Genomic DNA, 20430 nt, shown 5'->3' with positions numbered 1-20430 from the left:
TGACCCTCTACAATTCAGTTTGATGTTCAGCTTTACTTTAGTAGCCCTGCCTGTTTCCCTTCATGAAAGTAGTCATCTACTGTTACAGTGAACCTTTGTAACTTGCTCCATTTCATGGTATGTTGCTGCGGCCAAAAGGGACTATACTGACGTGACCTAGATATTTCAGTGAAGACTTGTCAGCTAAGGGTAACAATATACAACAATAAACAACAAAGATTGAAACTTGTCACCTTGGAGAAAAGCTCCTGAATGCTATTTTCCTTTTGTCACCCCGTTTCCATGGGTGGAGCTAAAATTATTGAAAGCTACGGAACTTTTACAGACATGTAATAGGTTTTCCAGAGAAGTTAAAATTGATTGCTTGTATTTACAATAATAAAAGATTCAAAATTCAGACTTCAATCATTCACTTCAATAACTGAATTTCTATTTGTATCTCCAAAACCGTTTAAAAAAAAACAAAACAAAACAGGTCATTTTCTCATTTTTAAACAATACACATTGAATGTGAATACACATATAGATGAGCACAAATATATATATTTTTTCTTTACAGCACCCTAAAATGTTAGGATTTTTTTTCTGTAAAATAAGGTGCAATTTGATGTTTTGAAAATAATATCTATTCCATTTTCTTGGGTTTCACTGATCATTTCCTAAATTCTGCTACTAAAATCACTTGCACACAAAACATTCCTAAGGTCTTGTGAAAACGAAGATTTGCTCTTTGAAGACAAATTAAAGCAAGGTAAGAAGTCTTGATCACCAGCTCAAATCATGATACAAAAATGAACAAAGTGAAAATAACACTGACCTCCTGTGTATATCTAGCCCCATTTGTGATATGCCTACAAGACTTTTACAACATAGAAACTGGTCTGAAAGTAGTTTATATGAAAGCTTGAAGGAAAAATTAAATACATATTATGCTGCTTGTACATCATTGATTTAAAACCAAGCAATTGGTTGTGTTGAATAGTAGGCAGAATAAGGAATTAAATGGTGCGTGAATAGGAAGAAAATGCCTAACTTCCAAGAAATGGAGCACCAGAATATATATCATAAACAAGGGCACTGACGCTCTTATTTTGAGAATTACAAATACATTTCTAAGGTATAGGGAGATTAAAAAAAAATAAAAAATCTTATGCACACAATAAGCAAAAACCTGAAGATCTTACTGTCATTTCTGAGGGAGTTATTCAGCAGCTGGAAAAGTGGGAAGCTGTCCCAGGAGTCTTGTGGCTGTGCTTCAAGTGCCGAATCCATATCAACAGAATAAAGAGACAAAAACTTCTCTGCATGCTCAGCCAATAATTCTGGCCACCAAGCGAATGCCTGCAAATGCGACAAAATAGAATTACCAACACAAGTCGTAAAGCAAAAAGATGCACTATATTTATGGCAAAATACATTTGGATATGTCACTTCACCTCTGTCTTATTCAGAGGGGATGAAAGGGCCGTGTGAAAAATGTGAAAGCATTTTGCAAGTCTTTGCATCAATAATACAAGAAAGCAAATAGATTATGCTGGGAAAGACAACAGAATCAGAACAAAAATAGAAAACAAAGAATCAAAAGCAACCTTTCCTACCACAAGACTTGCCAAGAACTCCATTGGAAAAGGACAATAAATCCTGCAAGTCTTTTTGCCAAGAGAAAGAAAAGAACAGAACACTATATGTTATCAGATTATTTTATTTTTCAAGTAATTTCTGTATGTACATTTTGCTCTTATTTGCTCATCAGAAGGGATGGACTGAACGTGAAACATTATTATTCAAAGTTTAGGTGTTTTTTAATAAACAGAATATTTTTAAATTCCTATTTTTGTCTTAAACATGTCAGCTTCTCCTGAGGAAAGCATACTGTTTCCCTTCATCAAATGTTTCTCCAGAATTTCACAAATGTTTCTATTAACTTTCAGCAACTTAAGAACTTGTTACAAAATTGATAAAAATTAAGATTCTTAGGTAAGCTTAGCTTAGAGATGAAACTTGTGAAAAATAGTGTGTCATCAAGTAAAGCCAGCTTTACATTAAAAGCCGCCTGATATGTAACTCTTGTAGCTTATAATTGTCATTTTAATCTAGGGTTTGAAAGTATTGAAACTGAATCAAAGGAATCTATATGTTAAAGATGAAGCTGAAGTAAGCTTATGAAATGGGATGAATACCACACACTGCTGAGAGCGTTTTGTTCAGAGTTAATGAAAACACAATGATCAGAAATGCCTACACACACTAGATAAGAAAGTGTCTTTCATACTAATGCTCCTCTCATTATCAGTATTTTTGAGTTATCTATCTGGGATGTGTGTAGCTTGAGCTACAGAAGTGCCGAGTTGCCACAGCTTCTAATAATGTCACAGAAATCATTACTTATATTTCTGAAATGCACATCCTAGTTATGCAGAATGATTTGCTCAGTCCAGAAAGGGATCAAATAAGAGACAACTTCTATAGGTATGTTCTTGCCTCTTCAAACTTCCTGATGGATTCCGACTTTCTTGATACAAGGTGGATGACTGCAGCTTAAATGGGGAAAAGATGAAGTGGCAAATGGTTTTAAAAGAATGCTTAGCAGGCTGGAAGCATTACTGAAGGACACTTGGTGTGCTGCAGTCAGGACTTAAGGACACTGCCATCACAGTGAAAAGAATAGACGAGGCTTCAAAAATTTTGGCAAGAGTTTGAAGTGGAGTTTTTTCTTCAAACTGGAGAAAATTTCTCATTAGTAAATCCTGTTTAAGTGGAAGCATTATTATTACTCTAGAAAATAAACAAATGCAAAGAAATAAGGATAGAAGAAAAGTTACACATAGCCTTTATCAGGTGTCCCTTTCAGGCAAACAAAATTCCTTTTCAAAAATATTGTCAGAAAATCAAATCAAAAAAAGAAAACCCCAAACCTGAGCAAAACAACACATTCTTTTTCCATCTTCCTCCTCTTTGCAAATGATGCCTTGAATCAAAACAGAAATTATTCTGACCCTCTTAAAAACTACTCATCACCATGTAGGCAGCAAGTAAGAAGAACAGAAAAACAAATACCACAGCTAAGATGGTTCTTCAGTCATGGATAAAATGAAAAGGCTATAGACCATTAGCAATTGGTGACACACATTCTATAGCAATAGCACTGACATCATTAGAGGAAGACCAAAGAGCTGAGATTACAGAATGACACGCAAATGTAGCAACGCAACAGCAGAAATCATCAGATCAATTCATGCTATACATTCAACACACAGTTCCATGCTCTAAATGGTGCAAAATAATGAATCATTGAGTGACGTACCTCTCTTCCCTTTGGAAATCCCAGAAATTTGGAAGTGTTGTGAATAAAAAAAAAATCTAGTGTTACAAAATGTGATAAACTTTTAGAGAGTTTGAGAATTCTAGAGATTTCTGATCCTTTTCATCCACTGCACTGAACATTTACTTAACATTACAATGTGAAGTCACCGGACCTAATCTTCTGTTTTGAGTAGGGAATGTATGATTTTTGTGATCTTCTTCTCATATATATTTTAATACTGAACTTCTTCATGTTTATAAATTTCAGTAAAATTGAACATATACCACATGAATCAGGGAAGGGGGATATAATCTCAAAATTCTCTATTTTTCTCAAACTGTCTTAGATTGAAAACTTCTGCTGAACTGATTTTTCTGAAGGTACATGAAATATGCTTGTCATTCTAGAAAATACATCCCTGAATGCAAGTTAGTAACGTGAACAGTGATTTTTGAGCAGAGATGTTTAATCATACTTGTATCATTTGTTTCCTTTGTGCTCTTTTCCATAGAATTATAATATTCTTACATTAATGTAGAATTTGTCTCAAAAGACAAAGTCAACAATATATGTATTTATTAAGTAATCATTACAGAGTAGCACAGTGGCAACAGTAGTGTAGAATGGGATCTCCAGGGAATTAATTTCAAACCACTGAAACAGCTGTTTCTTCATTGTAAGATAAAATATCTCTAACAAGTTCACACATGACAGATGTAGGCTAAAAACTAGATTTGGTAGTGTGATATAAAACCAGATGTTTTGAATGATCATATTTCTATCTATATATACTAAATCATGTTTATCTTTTTGTATATTTTCCTCAAAAATATTTATTGATTTTCTGAGAACATTTTAAAAACAATTTCCTGAACCTTAGAAAACTATATTTATTCATTATGTGTTAATAATATATACAATTATGGGTCCCTGGTCAAGTTTATTTTTGTAGTACCTTGATATAAAGGGTGCTGTAATTCTAAATTTTCTAAATATTATGGTTTCTGTATCACAAAGGAAAAGACTTGATAGTAAGAAACACAAAATTATTCAGTTTTTTTTTCTACTTAAAAATGCCATTTTGAAAAGGGCAAGTTTAAAAGCAGTACTATTCTAATCAACAGAAAAGCAACGGGAATGTGGTAACTACACCCACCATAATTTTAATGTTGAAATCAAAACCTAAACAGCATGATGGAAACCAGCATTCAGCTACATTTTCTTTCTATTTTGAGTGACAGGTGAAAAGTTGGATAGAACAACTGCATAAGGCTATGAATGTTTTCCATACCATTTCACAACCTCCAGCACAAAGATGTTTTCTGTATTTTATGCTCTTTAATTTTTGTTTCTATACCTACAGTTCATTCAAGCGATTCAAGTAGAGTTGTATTTCACTTCACTTTTCATAAGCTTCAAGTCCCTTATTCCTCTGTAAATGTGAACTGCCTTAAACATATGTCAGAGAGTAAAGCTAAAATGTTTCTTGACAGAATTGCTTCACATCAGGATAGAGAAAATGTAGGAACAAACCATTCTCTACAGTTACAGCCTCACCTCTGAATGATGTTCTTCATTTTGCTGCAGTACTTCGATACAGAGCTCTGCGAGGTGAAGAACCTCTTCCAGTTTTCTAGCAGGTGTGGCTTGGCTCATGGCCTCTACATGAATATAAAAAAGCAAACCAACATTGCTTTAGTTTGAAATAAATATGTTTCTCTATAGTAAGGGAAAACGTCAGAATGGAAGTCACAATTTTCTGAATTATAAGCAATTTCATATGTTGAGAACGATCATTTAACATATGTAAAAGCTACTGAATGCCCAAATCACTTGAAACCGAAAATATTTATTTCACAAAAGAATCACTGATTATTATAAACATTATCTAATTTGATATGTGAGAACTAACAGGCGTACCAGTGTATTAGTTGCACAACTTCTGCAACAAACAAGTTCTAATTCTCTTCAAGGACAGAGATAGAAAGACAGCAGGCACTTGAGACCTTTTCTGTTATTGTACTGTTGGTACAATACCATTCTCACTAGATGACTCATTACTGTCCTCAGTATTCATGCATTTTGCAGCAGTCAAAATTTTCAAATATGTTTTATCTAACTAAGACACTACATTTTAGGCATATTTAAAAATAAGCAAAGTGTAAAACAATGATTATTTAAATAACTATTATTCAAATCATTTCTCTACCCTACTACGTGCTGTTCACTAATAGAATTTAAACTATTCAGTATCATAATAAAAAATAGCACAATAAAATAAAGACGTTATAACAGAATTGACATAAGCCTACTAAAAACATATTCATAACAGAAAATAAAGACAAATGCAAAAGTTACGAATGACACTAGGAGCATTTATTCTCCACAACAGATTTCAAAAAGAAAGCAAACAACAATGCTAAAACAAATGTAACTAAAAATCTTACAAAGCAATTTAAATCAGTTCACTTTAAAATTAAAAACAGTCACAGGACTACATTACAGGCATAGCCATGAGAGACAAGTGAAAAAGAACTGAATCTTTTACAAGCATAGCTTAATTATTGAGAGTAATTTTTCCAGGTATATATTTTTTATCCCTTGAAAGAATTTCATTATTATGTACGTGAGGTTGTTCACAAAGTTCCTGTCCCAGACCATGAGCCATAAGATGGCAATGATGACATACAATATAGTCATGAGTAATGAAAGACACACTGTTACATGCAAATATTTCTCCTTGTATTTCTTTTCTTCCCACTTTATGCATCCATAATGACCTAGAACATTATCAGATTAATTAAAAAACTTACACGATCTCCTAGCTGTCAGTAAGAATCAAACTGTATGCACTAAGTATATTTATACACTTAACATTTCTGGCAAGTCAAAACAACTTTTCAGAGATCTGAAAGGCAGGTGACCTTGTCCAATTCTTCAAGGCTAACACACTGATGCATAGTATCTTCATGAAATGGAACTTCAGTGTAAATCCAGAGACACTGGATTAGAATCTCCAGCAAACACACACTTAAAGGTGACTATAACAACAAATTATCCTAATGCCAATAACAAACCCAACAATTTAGTTACTGAAGTATCTAAAAACAAACTTCAAAGCTCACTGAAATACTCCATAAAAGCAGACCTATTCATATAGTAAGATTTCCAAACCCATGATCTAACTGAAGAGTTATAAACGTGGACTAAGCACAAGGCACATACCAGGACACAAAACTACATTCATTGTGTCAAGGTCATTAATATTGTATTGAATCCACCAATTTGATACTCTATAACAGTTTATATGAATATAACCTTCAGTGAGTTTAGAAAGGATTGGTTCAGCCATTATCAGGTTACAACATAAAGACCACCACTGGATTAGTCTTAAACTTGTTTATGCATTTCATCCAGGACAGAAACCGCTGTTTATAGTGGTCACTGTCTTCCTCTCCTTGCAAACATGGCAAAAACTGTTCATGTGGCTGATACATTGGTATCTGTATCATTGATGTTAATGAGTTTTAGGAAGAAACCACTGATAATAATACAGAGTGGCAAATCTGATTTCAGTATAAACAACTCATTTTTTTAAGGATCAGACTGTCATAGATCTTACCACTAAGTAAGCAAAATAATTGCTTTTATAATTGCATCAATTTGTAATGACATTAAGCAAGCTCTACATTATTAAAAAAAACTATATCCTAAAAAGGCTTTATCTAAATTAGAAAATAATTATAATAATTGTATCAAATCTGATTTTCCACTGTTGTTTTGGAGTAGGCTTACTTATTCCACACGTGGCATAAGCTCAATATAAGCCAGAACTGATTACTGAACAGACATCATTATCATCCGAGATAGCTGGAAAGATCAGAGATTCACTAGCTAGTGTAAGATTATCCTGAACTATCCCTATGATAAGATCATGAGGAAAAGAAACGTGGTCTCACAGAAGTATTAATTTCATTGAGCAAGCACTGGGAAAATACAGAAAACATCTGAGCTGAAATCATGAATTTCAATTAGAAATGGCATTGAAAGGATAAGTGGGAATGGCAACTTTTTGGTTTGTTGGTTCCTCGGTTTGTTTTAAATGCATAAGAAGTATAACTGAATGAAAGAAGAGAGAGGGGATCAGGAGTGCTCCCACACAAGCATCAGATTCATAAACACTGTGAGAGGAGAAAACTTATTTATGGTCAAAGATGGTGGCATAAAAATAAATCAGTCATCACAAGTTAATCAAGCCAGAAATTGCAAGGATTCATTATGTCAGGAGTAATTTTTCAATAGGATCAGTGTGTTGAGAAGAGGTCAAGAAACCTCAGTTTCCTTTTCAGGCATACATAACAAATTTCTAAATGATGTTGCATGGCAGGAATGCCCAAAAATGTGGGAGAAATAAAGCTCCCTGAATTATAGGTCTCACATTTGCATGAAATTCTCAGTGTATTTTTGAAACTATCTTCTACTTGCTAAAAACATGCAAATTACTCTTCATGCTTTATACAGCTTTCAGTATTTTTTAAAAAAATTATATTTCAATCACCAGATTTAGTTAAGGAATGCAGTAGATAATTGCCCTCATTCTGTATCCTTGGAAAAATCTTTCTTATTTTTTTGTTTACTTTTTCACACAGTAAATTAATATAGGCAGTCTCATTTGCATGGTATTTACTTCTCCACATTTCATTTAAGCTTCATCTAAAGCTTTTTCTTCCATCTGTAACTTACTAACTACATCAGTCAGTCTTCTTCTTTAACTAATGACTTCTGTCTTTCCAAAATCTAGCAAGTATGGGTTTACAGACAAAATTATCATCACTTACACAGGTGTATAATCAAGTGGCTGTTAATGCATTTTGAAGAAAAAGTCTGAAATATTAACTTTTTCTTTTTTTTTAAACTAAATACTGTGCTTGTCTTTATAAGTGTTAAAAAAAAAAGTATAAGAGGAATGGAAATCAGTTCTGTCAGTTTTCATTATATTTATAATGTCTTTCTCTCCACAATTACTAAGGGTTGCTGAGATGTGTTTACACTGCTCAGACTAACAAGTTGCTGCAGGAGTCAAGACAGTAAATATGCTGCTTGACATCTTTTAGAAAATAAACAGAAAAAGCCATCCATCATCTGTTTTCAGCTTTACATTCTGTCAAAATGGAAAAGCAAGACAGGCTCTGCAAATAATAGATGCTTTCTCAAGTACATCCTATCAGTGAGTCATACATGTACCAAGAAAATATTGTTAAATGAGCTAAGTTAACTGACTAAAAAACTATTGAAATGAAAAGGTGAGTGCTTTATAGATGGATGGAGATTAAGGCAAGAAGGGACCGTCAGATCTTCTGCTTGGAGCTCCTGTTTTATACAGGTCAAAGAACTTCTCCCAGTACCTCCTTCACTGGACCCAAAAACATCAGCTTGTCTAACACCTAACTTACACTTTGTTTTCCAGAAAAGACTATATCTTTGCAGACAAATGTGAACCTCATTTCTCTGCTTGTTTTCCAACCTCTGCACATAACCACCATCACTATTAAATGCATGTATTTAATTTCTCTGAGCATTTTCTTGGCCTTTTGCCCTTTGGTCTTCAATGCCTTTCTCTACAAAGTGAAGGGAATAGTTCCCTTCCTGTTTTGTTTTTTCTTCTGTGAAGGTATTCTGTACTCGGAAATAAGTCAATTTTCTTTAAGGATCGAAACTGACAAGAGTCCTTCAACTATATGCTTTCAACAACCTTAAAAATATTTTTATATCTATTTTATAACAGATTGTACAACGTTGACTAGAGGATGACTCAAATACTAAGCTCTGCCAAATGTCCTCACAACTTCACACATGCTGCCCTGCTCTGCCATATCTAGATACTGGGATGTCCTGAAAACCTGCTTGTCTGCTTTTACCCAAATCCTCTGCAGAATGAATGTATACCAGAAACAATGTCATATTCTGTATGTCCTGCATTCCTTTATATGCAAGGGTTAAGACTTAAGGTTACCAAACAGCAACATTTTGCTGTCATTAATTTCCACAGGACTTTTGCATCATCTGTACAGACTTAAGCAAAGATTTTACATCTCTTCCCAACCAAGGATGAAAATACGAAATATCCAGAGCAACTCCATTCCTAGAACTCTGATGATACAGCAGTAATGTCTATTTTGGGAGGTCTTTCAATTAACCTCTTCTAGATGCCTACTTAAGCGAATTTGGTGTGTGCTACTGCTTTTGTAAATGACTGTTAGATGGTAGTAAATTGTATGCCTTATAAAGCTTCATCCATTCCAAGTATTCTTCCTTAGCTGTTGAGCCAAGAGCCATGACAAATAATCTGTCTGAACAACTGAGCTGCATCAGCAGAACCACTATGACGTTGATATTCAGGGTGGGAGCAACTCTGTGTCAGTAGGGCGAACTTATTCAGACTTTTCAACATGCAAAGCCAGCAATACTGCTTGTAACAAAAGCAGTACAAATGTCAATAAACTGGAGCTAATATATGCTACTAGACCTGAGCTGACTCCAGAGTTAATCTGCAACTGGGATAATCCATCTACAGATAATTTAGATGTGACCATGATGGATTTTCTTGCAAATTCTCACAGAATTAATTCTGCAGTGAAAAAGTAGAGCGGACATCTGGGAGGATAGGCTATATTTTTCTGATTAAGAAAAAAAATAAAATCTAGCCTTATATAAATAATGGAATTTAACTTTAATTGTGAAGCTGAAACTAGTCTTTCCACATCTGAGAATTAAATAGGATTTTAAGTTCTCGAGACAAAACAGTTTAAAAAAAATAATTAATATTACCCCTGGCATGTACAGAAAGATTATGAGATTTACAGAAAGTTAGAATTTACATCTCCTACTTTATAACCTATTATTTTATAAAGTGGGTGATGTTGCAGTGTTTCCACCTTTTTTTCAAATCTATTGTAGTATTCAATGGAATTACTGTCATGGGATAATCACAGATTTCTTTTCAGAAAAGGGAATCTATTGACTCATGTGAAGCTGGAAAAAAACTGAAACATGAAATCTGAAGAGATAAAAGCAAAATAAAAAATGCCAGGATGAAAAGAAATCTGATTTTTCAATTCTGATCTAACTTACAATGCTTTGTATTCTGGTTATCACAACATAGATACCAGCACTTTCTTCCCATCCTTGCTTATAACTTGTAACTTCTCTCTAAAGGCATAAAGAACTAATGTTCTCAGCACTTTCTGTTCTTGTGGATAAAAACTCAGAGATAACAAACATGAGAACTTAAGAGCTCCATGAATGAAGGGAGCTGAATAGTTGACATCCCAGTAGGAGAAAGAACTGGTGCTTGAAAATGCAGACCTAGATTTCATAGCTCTAATAAGTTTTAGAATCTAAATATTACAGAGTTAGTGAAATGCCTGCAGGTAAAGAGATAGGAAAATTGATGCTGTCAATTAACTTTAAAACAAATGTTGACAAAATTACTGATTGAGGACCTAGAATAAAGTGTAACAATTTTGCAAATGTAGTTTGCGCTAGATTCATGCAGAGGCTATGCCTGATAGGATATTTTCTTAGAAAATAAATTCAGTAGATCTCATCTATTCTGGCTTTACTAAAGCATTTGATACTGTGCCTCATGGGAAAACTATCAGTTAAGCTGAAGAAAATGAGGATTAAAGAAGAAACTGTGTTTGACAAAGAAGGTATCTAAAGAGAAAGGCTATGGTTAATGTTGAGAAGGAGAAAAGAAAGGTTTCAAGAATTCTTTGAGTATCCATTGTAGGGCTGAGCTTCTTTAATATTTCACCAATTACTTGAAAATAAATACTATAGTGCACTGTAACAGTGTTGTAAAACACTGGCAATAAAGAGTAGTGTCGTAATACAGTAATAGAAGAACTGGAGACCAACTTTAAGAGGAAGAGCAATGGACTTAACATGAACAGCAATAAACATTTGCTATAATTCAGCAGTTGGAAATGATCAAAGACTATGAAGGCTTGGTTGTATGAACTTTTCACAGAACAGCGGAGTGCCATAAGCATGACGTGGACGGGAGAACACCAGTATTTGTCAAACATATTACATTACTGGTTGTATTGGGCTTAAATGGCAAGGTGTTGGTAGCAGGGGCTGCGGGTGGCAGAGCCCCGCAGTGCCCCGTGTCAGAGCAGAGCAGGCCCAGCTGCTCCAGCGGGGCCTCGCCTCTGCCAGGGAACAACCGCTGCACAGCTGGGAGAGAGGGGGGAGAAACGAGAGAGCAGTGGCCCTGCAGGCACCGAGCTCAGGGCAGGAGGAGGCAGGAGGTGCTCCAGCAGCTCCATGCAGCCCAGGACAGGCTCACGGAGGAGCAGGCCGTGGGCACCGCATCGAGCATTATAGATTGGGAAGTAGTACTAATACTGTGCAGGCATTTCATGGAGATGATACAGTCATCAATGTTCAAGAAGATTCAAACATTAACAGAGAAAGTTTTTCAAAATGGTAATGAAAAACAAGAGACCAAACTTCTCAGACAAGGTAAGGAAAATTTACTAAAAAGTGGGTTTCGACTATAAAAAATGTCTAAAATACATCATAGGGCAAGGTGGGATTAAAGATGCAAGTAAAAAAGCTATCTAAGATAAAGAAGGGAGGTACTGTGTGAAAAATAGGAAATGACATGACTGTAAGGTGATTCGTAGCCTATAGAGCAAGCAGGACTTGAAATGGTATTCCCATACTTGAAGGAGTAAGCAGAAAATGGGAAGAACGATGGCTCAAAGAAAGAACAGTTCATCCAGCTGTGAAGCCAGGATTTGGGTATGCTGATGAAGGAGGTATCAGGACATTAACCACGGGTTCCCTTCCAGACCTCTGTTCCAAAATTGAAATCAGGGACTGATTTAAGAGGATACAGGGATGTATCCTCTTGTTTCTGTTTAGTTGGACAACAGAGACCAAGAAGGTGCTGTGCAGCTGTGCAAGTCACTCATTTTTGTTCATTCAGTGAAATGAACATGCATGGAGAGCTTTAATCAAGTCCTCTCCAGGTACAATGACTCTCTCCACTTGCCTTCTCTTTTTTAATAGATTCAAACATTTCAATAATGTTTGTAGTGTTCTTTTTAAGTCAGAAAGATCCTCCTGAGCTTTGAGGGCATTTACATACGAGTTTCAAAAGGAAGGGTAATATGCAGTGAGTATGTTAATGAATTATGTCCTTTAAAAAAAAAAACAACTGCTGTGTTGCTCCTAACCCTCCACTGTATGGAGTTAACGGTTATTCAGGCTTTGGTGGAGAAAGCAATACTGAGATGACAACTGTGATTTATCTTTGAGCAATTGTGCTACATAGTAACTATTTGCACTGATTTTAATAAAATTTATTCTTATTCTTGTTATTAAAACTGACTGGGAGAAGAAGCCCAGTATATTCAGTTATTCCAGACTTTTAAAAATAATGAATTTAAAGAAAACTACCTTTCAAATGTTTGCAATCTGTCTATCACCAGCAAGGTGAATCTCTGTCAACGATGACAGATACTGACCTGTTCACTTCACAGCCATTTGCCACATTCATCCTTAACCAAGGCCATTTATCACTCTACAGAAATGTAATGCTCTGTACTGAAAAATTTGTTTACATGTGAGGTTTTCTCATTTGTCTTTGGAATTAACAGCAGCACTCATGGAGTCCATTTCTCCTCATTCATTCAGATTTCTAGTAAGTGTAAATGGGGAAAAATTGTTTCTGAGAAGGAATAAATAAAGTACTTCATTACTATGTTTTTAAAATGGATTTATGTACGTTATCATTTCTTTGTAAGTTTCCCTTTATGAAGTGAGAAAACAGCTGAGGGATGCATGTAAATTTCTCTAAGCTATTCATTGGAAGCTCTACAGAACTCATCTGAAGAATGCATTTTGGCTCTGGCCTCAGAATCCAGCAGGCCAAGTTATGCTCAGCATTACTTATTGGGAGTGTTAAGTACTGAGTAAAACAGTAAAACCGTAGAAGAGTTCTTAGGCATAGTTCAAAATGACAACGGTTGGCTTGCTGCTATTCTCCTCATAATGGCAGTTATACTGACTGAACAGATTTGCTACTCCATGAGAATTTTGGCAGTTCATGCCATGAAGAATGGCATGCTGAACCTTGTATAGTTTTCACTGCAAATGTAATTTTTATTGAAAAATGCTGTTCTACAATGTGGCAGTGCTAAATGAAATGTCATTCTGGCTGCAAACAAATTCTGTCAATGCAAGTGCTGCTTATACCACTGCATCTGCCATTAAGAAAATAACCACCGTCTTCTGGGAAAGCATTCAGAGTCTTGTTCAATTGAGACTGTGAAAATGAGAGCACTTGGGGAATAGACCTGGGAATTTGGCAACTACGCTGCTGAGGAAGGATTCTCTCAACAAGAAGAATTTGCATGTTCACCTCTGTATTACCTAACCAAGGATACTCCTACAGTTCAAGATTCTCTGCATAGTGTTCAGTGTATAAGTTAAATTGTAAATAATAATTGTTAATAAATAGTTTTTCCTTATTTTCGACAACAGTGCAATACATGGTGCTAAGGCTAAGCATGCTGTCTATCAAGCTCATGTCGAAATCTGTACTTTAGCTAGCAACACCAATGGGAGCAGGATTTGGCTCTGTTAGCCAGCCTAAAATATGAATGATGCCTAAGACTGAACTTTTACATCAGAGAAATGGGTTCAAAGCGACACTAAATTATTGTGCAACAGTCTATTCTGTCAATAAAATTAATTTTCTGAGTTGTCTCACTAATTTTCAAATAAATTTTTAGTCAGAAGAAGAATTTAATTCAGCAATTAAATTATAATACAACCTATAGACCTCTAGTTTCACCTAACTTGCACAGTGAATTTCCATTACTCATTGTATGCCATAGGCTTTCTTCCCTTTCATTCTGTAATACTGTCATTTGCCAGGTCACTTAAGGGACAGCTTTTCTATCCTAGAATCTCAAGAAGACAGCAATAGTTCTGTCAAATCATGCTTAAAGCTAATGTAAAATGACTGAAGACTAGGTTACTTTTTTTTTTGTTTTTTCTTCTCCTGTGCCTCTAACTTTATGTCATCTGTACTTAATGGTCCATGATTCCGACACAACAAGCTTGGAAAAAAATAAGAATAGCAAGGGTGAGGGAAACAAAGATTTGTACTTGAGGTGATACATGTTATATAAAAGTGTGCAGCTGAGGTTTTGGAGCACAAATGTCATACGAGACAAACTCCGAATTGAGTTTCCTCTTTTCACAGATTCAATAGATTCACCACTTTCTCACTTGAAGGGACATTTTATTCAACAGCTGCATGAGTTGAAGTAGTAAGTGGAATATTTGTACTATCTAGCTTTAGGTGTCTTACCTAGCAGAGAACCTCTCTTAGGGAGTATTTGTATTTGATAGTATGAAACACATCTTTTCACAGAGACATTCCTGAAGAAGCCTCCAGGTGCTCAGGAACACCTTAAAGGTCCTTTCCCTGTTGGTCAGAGGGGATCAGGTGATCACCTGGTTGTGTACTCATTCTAAAAGGCAGTGGCAGAAATGCCTGTATCACTGCATTGTCTTTTTCTTTTTTTAACAACTCTGATTGGAACACTTCTGTTTCCATGGTATTTAAACCTTTTAAATGAAAATCAGTGGAAGTGTTGGGAATCATCAGAATTTTCAGACTCTTCAGTTATGAATACTAACTTTTAGAAAATGTAGTCTTTATAATTTGATAAAGTTTTCTGCTTGATTACTGGGTATGGAAGCTGTTCCTCCAACAGAGAATGGAGAACTAAGAAATGGACTGCCTTTCTCCTTTCAGGTCCCTCATTGTCAAAGAGCTCTGTTTTCAACTACCTTTTGAACAACTTTAAGGTCACCATCTCAGTGTGTCTTTCTAGACACAAAATGATTTTATGCTGAGAATGCTACCAACTCAATGCCCCTTCCCATAGCCGTGGTTGGAAACCAAAAAGCACTATCATCAGGCTTTAAAAAAGGTAAAACAAAAGTGTGCATAGATATTATTTCCAGTCTATTCTATTCTAAATTGTATATGTATTTGCAATCCCTCATACTTCCATGCAGCCATTAGTACTCGACCACACACCTGAACAGTCATTTCTACTCAGCCTTTATGGAGACCATTTTTCACCATGCCCTTTTTGATCTTTTTGTTAACTATTTGAATAAAAGCACTCAAAAAACTCTCTGCATTACTAGAGACAATATCAGACTCATGGAATCAGAAACACAAAGAACAAACATGCTCTCAAACCTCATCTGTAACTAGAAAAATAAACATGCCACTAAACAGACTCATATCAGAATGATGTAAAACAAGCTTTGTGAGATGAGTTCTCATATAATATCCTTCATTTTGAATTTAAGAGCCAAACTTGTCAGCATCTCTTTGTTACATCTTTCACAGAAACTAAATTTTTCAACATTCCAAAAGATAGAGGTTAATAAAATCACCTAAATTACTAATAAATACGCATGCCATACTTAAATAACAGTGTAAATGATGAACACATGGACACTACACCAAGACTAATTTTAAGACTTGCACATGCTCTGGTCAATATCTTGGTATTGCTGAAATCAACAGAATGAAAAAACAACACATGCAACAGACTAAATCACATGCAGACATGCACACAAATAGTAATCACCTGAGTCTTTTTCTGCTGTTGCTAAATATAAAACAAACAAATTAAAAAAAAGAAGAAAACCAAAAAAGAAAAGAGAAACATTATTGCAGAAATAAAACTGTTTTAATTTTATGACAATAGAATAGATACCAAATAAGGAATTAAAAACTTCTGAGAATTGTGAGTACAGCAGTGACACTCCTGACTGTGGCACAGATGCTCACACAATGCATTGCCTTCTCTTTTTTTTAGCTCTTAAAATGCAATTTGAGGAGTAAGCAATTAAGGCAAAGGCAAACATGAATTACTTTTAAGAGAAGAACATTTCAGTGTTTGAGGTGCAGCAATTCTCCCATAGGCCTAAATGACAGAATGAAAACCATTACATTTATACTGGTAAAAAAGTAAGATGCTTATTATAAATTCAGTATAGGAAAAGATAAATACAGGCCTCATTGCTACTGAAGACAAAGGTGTTTATTTTTCTTATGTTATGGTGTTAGAGCCCTTTACTTTCTACTCTATTTTATTCTCAGAAAAAGTACTTTACACTTTTTTTCCTTGATATACTACACTTCTGTATGTAATTATCTATTGTATTTTGGGCTAACATGAGTGTAAATATCCTTACAGAAACCTAGTTTTGTCAAAAAGAAATAAGCAAGTTAAAATGCCATGGAATGGACTTCAGTGTTACGTGCCACTCCAGATTAGTGTAGTATTAACAGTATGTATATTTAAAAGGGCAGAATTTGCTACTCACATGGGAACTGGTAGCATTTTCCAGGACCTAGTTAAAAATTGAAAGATGTATTCATTTCATGGTAAAAAAAACCCAAACTTTCCCAATCCAGTTTAGTGTCAGAGAGTTATGATATCTTTTGCAAACTTTTGTCATCTTATAAAATATTTCCATTTCCTTACCCATTATTTTAACAGGTTTACTAAGGGACAAATATTAAGCCCCAGAAAATCCATTATAAATATGGAAAGACAAAAATAAAGGAAATCATATTTTTGCTTTTTCATTTTCTGGAATAGATTTAATATTCACCCTCCTTTCTTTAACACAACATGGTATCATAATTAATTATGATGAACTGGTTTCATGTTGTTACTCCTATGATCTAATACTGGTTGCTATAGTGATGAGATAGGTTTTTTGTTTATCATGTATGAGATTGGTTAACTCATGTTTTTCAGAGAATTTAAACAGAAATGGAAAAAGGAAAAAAAAGTTGACTTCATAGTACTGCACAAGATATGAGGCTTCATTTTGCTATTATGATAACTCTATTTGTTCTAGTGTATTTCTAGAAATACATGCTATGAATAAAAACTTACTATGCATAACAAATGCATTTTTATAATAAAATCTATCTTTCATTTATTTTCCTATTAATTGACAATGGTTCCAAAGAAACAGTTAGATATATGCAAACACGCTGTTTTCTACTCCTGAATATATTTGCACAGACGTAACTTTCTGTGCTTTATGGAACAGATCTTAACTAAGCATTTCACTACTGTGACTTCCTTTTTGTTCTCCATAAGGTTTACATACTTATGTACAGTATTCAAATGATTCTGTGCACCCTTGCCAATTCTTTGAGAAAAATCTCAATTTAATTTCACTGCAATGTGTTCCAGAATACATACAAATTCCAGAAAATAAACTACTGATATAGTTCATTCAATAAATCAGGATGTAATTAAGGTTTTAAATATCAGATTATTATCATACATCTGACAACACAATGACAGAAATAAGTAACACTTATCTGTCAGCCTTATAAATACATCAGAAAGACATCTATATCCAGAGTTTTCAAGTTTCAATGTACTGTTGCTGTTGATAAGGAAAGAATTTCCTGTCAGTAGTTTAATTGCTAGAAAAAGGGAAATAAAAAATAATCCATAAACAACCTTTTAGATTTATGGAAAACTCAAAAGTGAGAACAAAGGGCAACTTAAATTAAGAAGTCCTGGTCTTCTATTCAAACAGGGTCCCAGGAGGCATATTAAAGCAATGAATAGGAAAAAGCTCCGTAGTTCACCAGCTGAGATTTTAATGAGACATTTCCCCTTGCTGTGGAAAGGGTTTGTTCAGGAAAGGGAAAAGGCTGCTCACAGAATATTCATTTAATAGGCATTGTTGGCTTTTACAGCCACTTTGGCAATTGATTGCTGTACTAACCTTCTATTTTGGCATATTCTGTAAGTCGAGTGTAATTGATCAAGGCAGCCTTCTCCAGACATTTTCTGACCACTTTCTTCACCTCTTCTGCTGGTATGGGAGTGGCAATGTCTTTCATTAAAACCTGTGCCAGAGACAATTATACCACTTGGTTACACTCATTACTCAAAACCCATGGGAAAAGGATAAAAGTATTGTAATGTTACTTCAGAGCTGATAACTGTTGAAGGCATTAATCAAAAAGGAACTATTTCAGCTGGTGGAACTGGGTATTTGCTTTTGAAGATTTCTCTTCAATCCTGTTTGATTGCCTGTATGGTATTTATATACTATACAAGACTACTGTTTGGCATCTTGAAGCATGTCAGTCAGTCATCCTTTGGATGATACCATCAACAGTGCAATGAGAGTGTTCCCCAGACGGTCTCGATCATGCTATCCACTGAACATGAGAATGTGGAAATTTGCTTGGTTCTCACTTGCGGAAAAATTTCCATCATTGCAAATCCATTGATTTTTCAACAGTGTAAAGGAGAAACTGTGAATACTGTCAGAAGTAGTAAATACTGACTGCTTTTCTTCCTTCCTCAAGGATTCAAATTCAGCATGTCTTTGTTGTGAAAAAAAAGTTAGCTATAACAGGCTGGGGAAATCTTGAACTTTTGGTGAAATGTTTTATCACAGACAAGTGAAGTAACAGATCATATAAAGCTTTTCCTAAAGCTATCAGTTTTTAGGCCTGTTGATTTTTTTCAAGTATAGAACTTTGATAAAATAGAACACCTCTTGCAAGTGAGGTAAACTGAAAATACATACCTCTATGCAGATAGAATTTTACATGCTATGGGCTACTAACATTACAAGTGATTGTCCCAAAAAAAAAAAGTTAATTGTTAATAATTCACTTGCATTTTTATTTTAACTTCTATCTCATTAACTTTCAACAGGTAGAGGGGTAAACAATATTTAGAATAAATATTTTAACAATCACATGAAAGACAATGTACATGCTCTTAAAGATGCTTCTTCTTAAAAATGGATTCAAGGGATGGAACACTTCTCCTATGAGAATGGGCTGAAAGAGCAGGGACTATTCAGCCTGCAGAAGAAAAGGCTGCAAGGTGTCCAGATAGCAGGCTTTCATTATCTAAAGGGGAGCTACAGGAAAGAAGGGACAGACTCTTTAGCAGAGTCTGTGCTGACAGAAGAATGAGAAATGGTTTCAATCTCAAAGAGGATAGATATAAGTTACATATAAAGAAAAAGTATTTGAAAGTGAGGGTTGTAAAGCAGTGGAACATGTTGCCCAGAGATGTAGTGGATACACCATCCCTGGAGACTTTCAAGGTGAGGCTGGACCAGGCTGTGAGCCACCTGATCTAGCTGTGGTGTCCCTGTTCATTGCAGGGGAGTTGGACTAGATGACCTTTAAAGGTCCCTTTCAACTCTATGATATTATCTATATAAGCTGCACCCTCATACAGGCTCAGCTGAGGGGAAGCTGTTAGGAAGAGCTTGTTACAAAGCAGATTTCTTCTGTTACTTGCACACGCAGATGACATATCTTTGTAAATACTTTTTTTTTTTTTTAATGAATAACTTCTGGTTTATCAACAAAAGGAAAGAAAATGACCTGATCTTTTTTCAGAATTTTCAGTGACAGATAAGAAAAAGTTTTTAACACATTCAGCATTTATTTTTTCTCAGTCAAGACTGACAAAGGTGTTGCTTGACCAACAGAAAGCACCAATAACATTTACTGCATCAGGAACAGTAAAAGGAAAGGGCTCTTTCATAAAACATGAAGAAATTTACATAGCACTACAATCACCAAGATTAGAAGTGAAAATAAAACATACAGAACAAGACAGCCCAGGTTTCTGAACATGGCAGAAATATAAGACAGAATCCCTATCCACAGAGTTTTTTGCACTGCAAAATGGCTGACACTTCCTGAGACTAAACCTCTCAGATTTTGGCAGGACTACCAGAATGGGATCTAAGCTTTTCTTCCATTCTCATGTTCCTCAGGCTCCTGCTGATACAAGTCCGCTGAAATCCCTATTGGAGTTTTAAATTTTCTTTCCTCATAGAAGATAGATGATTTTACCATTGCAAGGCTTTCGTCCTTGCAGGCAGTAGAAGAGGATTTGCTATGTAGAGCTTTACATTTACAGCTCATGACAGTTTCAGCACACATAGCATTTTCTTCTCAAATTGATTCAGTCTACACTATCACAGATGATTATTTTCAT

The 20430-nt window shown here is 35.0% G+C and overlaps 1 protein-coding gene across 9 annotated transcripts in view; it reads right to left on the bottom strand.

Annotated features, from left to right (window-relative positions):
- CADPS2 (calcium dependent secretion activator 2) overlaps positions 1-20430 on the bottom strand; it is a 239584-nt gene that overhangs the window by 63534 nt on the left and 155620 nt on the right. For 5 of the 9 annotated variants that reach the window (XM_031553158.1, XM_031553160.1, XM_031553159.1 and 2 more), the window contains exons 15-18: positions 18176-18299; positions 16000-16020; positions 4862-4965; positions 1185-1341 (exon numbers count right to left, since the gene is read on the bottom strand). In XM_031553158.1, coding sequence (XP_031409018.1) covers positions 1185-1341; positions 4862-4965; positions 16000-16020; positions 18176-18299 — 406 coding nt within the window. The remainder of the gene's footprint in view (positions 1-1184; positions 1342-4861; positions 4966-15999; positions 16021-18175; positions 18300-20430) is intronic. The other 4 variants (XM_031553162.1, XM_031553166.1, XM_031553172.1 and 1 more) reach the window with 1 other exon arrangement.

This window comes from Meleagris gallopavo, chromosome 1 (genome assembly GCF_000146605.3).
Source record: "Meleagris gallopavo isolate NT-WF06-2002-E0010 breed Aviagen turkey brand Nicholas breeding stock chromosome 1, Turkey_5.1, whole genome shotgun sequence".
Taxonomy (NCBI): domain Eukaryota; kingdom Metazoa; phylum Chordata; class Aves; order Galliformes; family Phasianidae; genus Meleagris; species Meleagris gallopavo.
This window is presented reverse-complemented; position numbering and strand designations above follow the sequence as displayed.